The 6839-nt window shown below is 31.4% G+C and overlaps 1 protein-coding gene across 5 annotated transcripts in view; it reads right to left on the minus strand.

The window, feature by feature from the left end:
• LOC111397540 (cell division cycle protein 27 homolog B-like) overlaps positions 1-3147 on the minus strand; it is a 21784-nt gene extending 18637 nt beyond the window's left edge. For 3 of the 5 annotated variants that reach the window (XM_023024523.1, XM_023024526.1, XM_023024522.1), the window contains exons 1-4: positions 2896-3147; positions 2124-2196; positions 1840-1949; positions 1591-1637 (exon numbers count right to left, since the gene is read on the minus strand). In XM_023024523.1, the coding sequence (XP_022880291.1) occupies positions 1591-1637; positions 1840-1949; positions 2124-2196; positions 2896-3000 (335 nt within the window). In that variant the 5' untranslated portion in view covers positions 3001-3147. Of the gene's footprint in view, positions 1-1590; positions 1638-1839; positions 1950-2123; positions 2199-2895 lie in introns of those variants that run through there. The other 2 variants (XM_023024524.1, XM_023024525.1) reach the window with 2 other exon arrangements.
• Positions 3148-6839: the final 3692 nt, after the last annotated feature.

Consider the following 6839-nt stretch of genomic DNA (forward strand, 5'->3'; position numbering starts at 1 on the left):
CACGACATCTTCATCTTGTGGCAGTTCGTCGCATCATTCGGTATCTCCAAGGTACTCCTCATCGTGGATTGTTTTTCCCTTCTTGGTCTCCTATTCGTCTTGTTGCATTTGGTGATGCAGATTGGGCCGGCTGCCCTGATACTCGTCGTTCTGTTACGGGTTGGTGTATATTTCTTGGTAATTCTTTGATCTCCTGGAAGAGTAAAAAGCAGGCACGTGTGTCTAAATCTTCAACTGAATTCGAATACTGTGTCATGTCCGCTGCCTGTTCTAAGATTATGTGGCTCCGAGGACTTTTAGCTGAACTTGGCTTTCCTCAGTCTGATCCTACACCCCTTCATGCGGACAACACGAGTGCTATTCAGATTGCTGCAAATCCAATATATCATGAGCGTACAAAGCATATTGAAATAGATTGTCACTCAATCCGAGAGGCTTTTGACGCAAATATTATTTCTCTTCCGCATATCTCTACTGATCTACAGATTGCCGACGTATTCACCAAAGCCATGACACGACAACGTCATCTCTTTCTTGTGGACAAATTGATGCTTCTTGATCACCGAGCATCAATTTGAGGGGGGATGTCAATTAGATGAGTAATTAACGCCAGAATTATTTGTATAGCTTTGTATAATAGTTGTAATTGGTAGAAAATTGCTTAGTTTCCATTTGTGTACAGTGATAGCTAACATTCAGCCTTGTAATTTGCCTTATTATTCCTATATATACAAAGGAACCCTCACAATGAGGATTATCGAGTCAAAGGATAAATTGAATACCTTGACACTCTTCTGAATTCTGATAAAAAGAAAACTCCCATATTACTTACTATTTGCATTCAAATGGAAACATAAGAACGCCTAATTTTTATGAATGCAGAAGGATCTCAAGGTAAAAAGTGGCATCATATTTCTCTAATAGAACAGGAGAACCACATCAAAAAACTTGAAAAGTCAATTTTTTACTGCACAACCATATAAATTTCGAAGTTAGTGGTTAATTGCCATTCACGTAAAATGAAACTTAAATTATGATACATGAGTAAGTCCAAATAACAAAATCCAGTAGATGTGCCCTATACTAAATTGGGAAAAAGAAAATATGAAATCTCAGGATGATGTGTCACCACGTTGTTTTCACATATTCTAGGTACTTGATCACCAAAGTACCATTCTTCCTTTAATATGCATACTAAATCTACTATATACTTCCTTGTACTTATAAACAAAATCTTATAGCATAATGTGCAGTTTATAGCAAACTTAAAAGTAAAAGTTCTGAAATGTTTCTAACAATTCTAAAATTTGTAATCTTTGAAACTTCAAATTTGAGTCATAGCTCAACTTTGATAGTTTGTTCAAGAAATCATCACATATAGAAGGGAATATAATTGTGCAACCTCAAATCCAAATACAATAAATAAAGGGTAATTATGACATTTTTCCTTCAAAGAAATGGAGAATGTTAAAGAAAAGTTATCAAATCATTCTTATTATAGAAGGATACTAGGTAATATGATAGAAGGATGGACAACAGGTGACCTCATGTAAAGATAATGCACTGGAAAAGGAGAAACAAAATAGACACCTGTAAATAAGACCGAGAAGGTAATGGCCAGCAGCTCCATTTGGAACCTGCAATTATGAGAACTAACTATAACCACTCCGCCTCAAAAAAGGAACACGTTAACTGATGATCATTATAGAAAAAAGAAGAGTGGTAAAGAATATCACTTAGTTCAAAACTGGAATTAAGGCAATAAAACAAATATTAAAGAAGTTCATACATACCATAAAATTAACATCAAAGAACAGTGAAACATGTTTTGTGGTATACCTCTGCAGAGGACTCGTTGGGGGGGCATAAAGCAGCTTCGGCTTCTTTCAGAAGATCCATCTGAAAGCATGATAGCGCAAACAAATAGCGGCATTCAGCCATATGTGTTCCTTCAAACAATTAAAGACAGAGATAAAATAAAATAAAATAAAAAAGTATGCAGAGAAATAACATAAAGAATCGAATTCCAGGTAAGATGCTCAGACAACAGAAGAGTGCTTCTTTTGGATGAAACCAAGTGGTCTGATCCAGTTAGAAAAAGAAGAGATCATATCACAACATACCCTTCAAAATGTAGTATGCACTATGTGACTGATTGTTTTGCAAGTAACAACTGGCAAGAAGCTGCAAATTTGTCTGCATTAAACATGGTACTTCATTAAGGAAACAAAGCTATGATAGCAAAATTTAGTTTATGCCATGGACCTTTATAATAAATTACTAAACAAAAAAATATAAGCACAAAATGATAGACAAATAGACCCAACATCATAATATCTAATACAGCATCAACAGGACATCATCCATCTTTCTCATATCACAAAATGTGGTAACTAAGGTTATTCTCTTTATTAAACACATGATTCCACTCTATTTAACTACACGGCTTCTACACCCATAACAAGCATCAAAATCATGAATATTTTTAAAGTGGAATTCAAACTAAGATATGCCTTGAAGTCTATACTGCTTATTTAAATGATGCTCATTTATCAACTTCCAGGCTCCTCGATCAATATCATCAATACTATGGCATTATAAATTTCGCGTAGATGTCTCAGAATCCAACTTTTTTTTTCCAATTGATATTACCAAGAGGTTTAGAAAACATACTTACTTCCCTCTTATTTCAATAATTTAATTGCACTCGCGAACATACATTAGTATGCTGCGACTGAAAGATTTCCTCAGTCATTCAGCAAAACTCAGAATTTAGCTGAAGATAAATTTATAATCAACCCAACGTACCAGCAAAAATACTTGTAAAACTAAAGCACAGCAAAAAAAATCGTCTACTTAAAAATTATTTTACGATTCTATGTTAAAAGTGAATACCTCGGAGGGGAACTCGGCGCAGAGGCGTTCGCACATGAAAATGGCATTACGGTACAAGAAGTGCCGTAGGCCGTTTTGCACACACTGAGTCAGTATAGCTTCCATTCACACACATTAAACAATTCCTAGTGCTTCTTTCCGTATCTATCTATCTATCTATCTCAATACATACAACACGTCAAACCAATCGATATATACATGTCATTCATGTATGTGAATTTTCTGTATATGGAATCTTATTGAGAGAGACAGGGAGAGGGGGCCCGGGGGGGGGGGGGTGTTTCACTTTCAATTTTCAATTTCAAAACATCAAATTTTTGTTTTCATTCGTGTGAATTGGAAATTCTGGATTCAGGTATGGCACGTGTGACATCTCATTTCAAATCAAATTATACCCTTTAGCTCCATTCTTGATTTTAGGGTCCCATTTGATTCCAATTTTTCTAAGAATAATAATGAAAAATATAATCGTTACGAGATTCACACAAAAGATAAAAAATCAAATATGATACTTTGATGTAATGAATAACAGTCATATTTTTTATTTTTGTAACCAAAAAATGGAAATCAAATCGGAGCTTAACACATTTTTTCTTATTTTTAACCACATATTTTTAAATAATATAATATTACACTTAAATTTAAAAAATTTTCTTCTTTTTAAATCATACATTTTCCAAAAAAACCACCACCCAAATAATAATTTTAACGAAGTCCAAGCGCTATGAATGGTCTGAATTTTTGTTCCTTTTTTTTTTTTTTTCATTTTTTCCGTCTTAGTGTATTTACATAAACCTCCTTGAATAACCTATAACACTTTTGGCAGTGGAGTGGAGCAATAAAGTTCCTGACCTACTATTTATTGGACTCATATTCTTAGCATTTCAAATTTCGACACATATGTCCCCAACTAAAAGCTTGTTTGGGAGCCATTTTACACTCCAAAAAATTAATTTTTTGACCGTTATTTTATTATTTCAATCGCACTTTTTGACTTCTTCACTTACAGGTGATCTCTACTTTTTCCTTAATGATGAAAAAATTAATTCATAAAATCAATACCGAGTAGGCCTTAATAAAAAATGCTTATATGAATATTAAAAGGCCATGTGAAACTTAATGTTTGGAATAGGTTAAAGTAAGGGGGAACAGGTTTCATGAACACAAAGACAATCTAATATATATAAATAAAAAATAATAATAATTTCAAGCACTCAGTTTCATAAATCTTTCTTCTTTTATGGCTTCTTCTTTAAAATTGCAGTTGCTTCATGTCATTTTTTTTTTCAAAAGTAACAACCTCCAAAAGTTGTATATTTTCTAAATATTTAGTTTCGTGATGTTTTGATACCTTCGTGACATCTATATACAGTGAAGCAACCATATTAGACACTCTATAACCTAATTAAAAAGTGACACAATATTTTACTTTCAAATGAGTAACCTTACTTTATATCAAACTCAAAAAGTAGATAGTAATTTTATATCACAGAACTACTCGTGTGTGACTTTCTTAAATAATAATAAAATAAAAAATAAAAAAATGGTGGCAAATTGTCGCTTTCAAAATTAAGTACCTTAATTCATATGCAAGCTAAATAAAATATTATATCAAATCACTTTTTAATGTAAATCAAAGTTTGAATTCAAATTTATATTTGCATTTTTATAAACATCTTGTAGGCATATTTTTAATTGATCTAAAATTGAATTTTTCATATATTAGTATTCAATTCAATTTATTCAAGTGTGAATTTTCATATATGCCAACTTGGAATGTTAATCTAAAGATGAATTTTCATATGTACTAAAATAAAATAAAATAAAAAACTAAAAAAAATCAAATTCATATTTAAAAAAATTACAGCAGTTCAAATATATTCAAAAAAAAATCATAAATATGTGTAATAGCTTATGATTGCTTTTCTATTACTGAATAATTATTATGGTTGGACATGGTTCGATTCGGTTCTAATGAGAACCAAACCAACCCGAAATTTTCAGATATTTAGTAAGTGAAACCGTCGGATCCAAATTTAATTATAAAACCGTTCGGATTCGGTTCAGTTCGGTTCCATTCGGTTCCGTATTATAATTAAATTTTTTTATATATACAAAATTACATTAATTTAATTAATGATATGTTCAATATTAGCTCTTACAAAATAACATAGTCTAATCTTATGTGTCTTTTACGTCTCTCTTTACTGAATTCTTCATAAATTTGATTATTAAAATCACAGGAAGAGAAAGATAGCGAGCTCAAAATAATTAAAAGATATGTTGTAGAGTTTTAATTCGATTTTCTCTAATAGAAACGATACTATAGTAGAGTAACAAATTTGGATAAAATTGAGGACAATTTGATTAAGTTGATTTTGAATTGAAAATTACAAATAGAAAAATCATATTTTGTAGTTTGAACTATTTATTTAGAAAAAATAAAATAATTTTGCTTATTTAAAATAAATTAATTAAAAAAATTAAGGAGGTTCGGATCTTATTCAGTTCTTCGGGTCTTAGCCTAGAACCAGAACTGAACCGTACCCGTCGGTTCTTGATTCAAATACTCGTTCGGGTATTTAATTTGAAAAGAACCGTCGGGTTCAGGTTCGGTTCGAGAGTTTTGTCCAGCCTTAATAATTATGATATCTATAATCTATTATTGAATAATCAAGCAAAATTTGAACTGTTTGAATCATAGTTCAGAAGAGACTAACTTGTAAATTTTTGTTGATTATTTGCAAAATTTGAGAATAAAACCACATAAAATTCCCTAAAAAAATGTAGTTGAAGGAGCCGTTGATCGTAGTTTTGATATGTGACAAGATTTTTCCATTTTTTATTTCAAATTGTTGATAGTTTTGGGGTCTGGATATGGGGGTGAGAAAAGATTATAATCTTTTCTTTTCTTTTATTTCATTTTATTTTGTTACTTTTAATTTAGCTCTTGTGTAGATTCCATTAAAATGATATTTTGGGAAATACTATGATTTGGGATAGTGATTTTTCTAAGAATATTGTGTTCAAAAAATAAGAAAAAAAAATTGGCTTATATGTAACATTATTCTATGAGAGAATGTGGTTGAAAATGAGTTTTTAAAAAATGCATTTTTGAAAAATAGAGCCCATGTGGGGGCTTAAATTTATACTATTTAATGTGATAAATAGAAAATTATTATTTTGTTCTTTTAAAAAAAAAATATTAAAAATGTGGTCAATCTTTTTTTTTTTTTTTGTCAACTAACGAAAATATGGATAACTTCCATCCATTTATCCTCCAATAGCACACAATTGAAAGGTTTTGAACCACGTGTGCAACAAATGAAAAAATAGGGCAAAACCTACAATGATTTGAAAGGTTTGGATCGTGACTATAATTATCCCTGTACCTTATAAACGAAAGGCAAGTGGCATAGACCAATGTAGATTGTCGTCAACTCCTGTTATTATAAACAAATTTTTTTATCAAGATAAAGAGCAGAGAAATGTGTGTAAGACCCGCATACATTTGTATTATTGTCAAGATATACTCTTTTACTATCAAGTATTTAAGCATGGTGGCCAACGAGAATGTTTCCCCACATCGATACCTTTCCTTTGAGTAAAATCATAAACCACTACCCTTGCGTTGAAAGTTTCGACCATCCTATCTACCCCCTATTTTCCTTTTATAAATACACTTGTACTTGATAGGTTTGATCCTATTCAGTGCATCTACAAGATCTAAAACCTTGTTGGAATTTACAATTTCCATCTTTGAGTTCATGGCAACTTTCCATGATTTAAAGTCTACATGCTCCATTGCATCCTTAAACAGATAAGATCTTCCTCTTATCTAATAGAGATTGCCTCGTAAGACTTACCATAGAACAAGTATTTCAAAGGTATTCTTACAAACCTCCCAATACAAATAACAACTGGAGGTACATGATCGTCCCATC

This window comes from Olea europaea, chromosome 7, assembly GCF_002742605.1.
Source record: "Olea europaea var. sylvestris chromosome 7, O_europaea_v1, whole genome shotgun sequence".
NCBI classification, from domain to species: Eukaryota; Viridiplantae; Streptophyta; class Magnoliopsida; order Lamiales; family Oleaceae; genus Olea; species Olea europaea.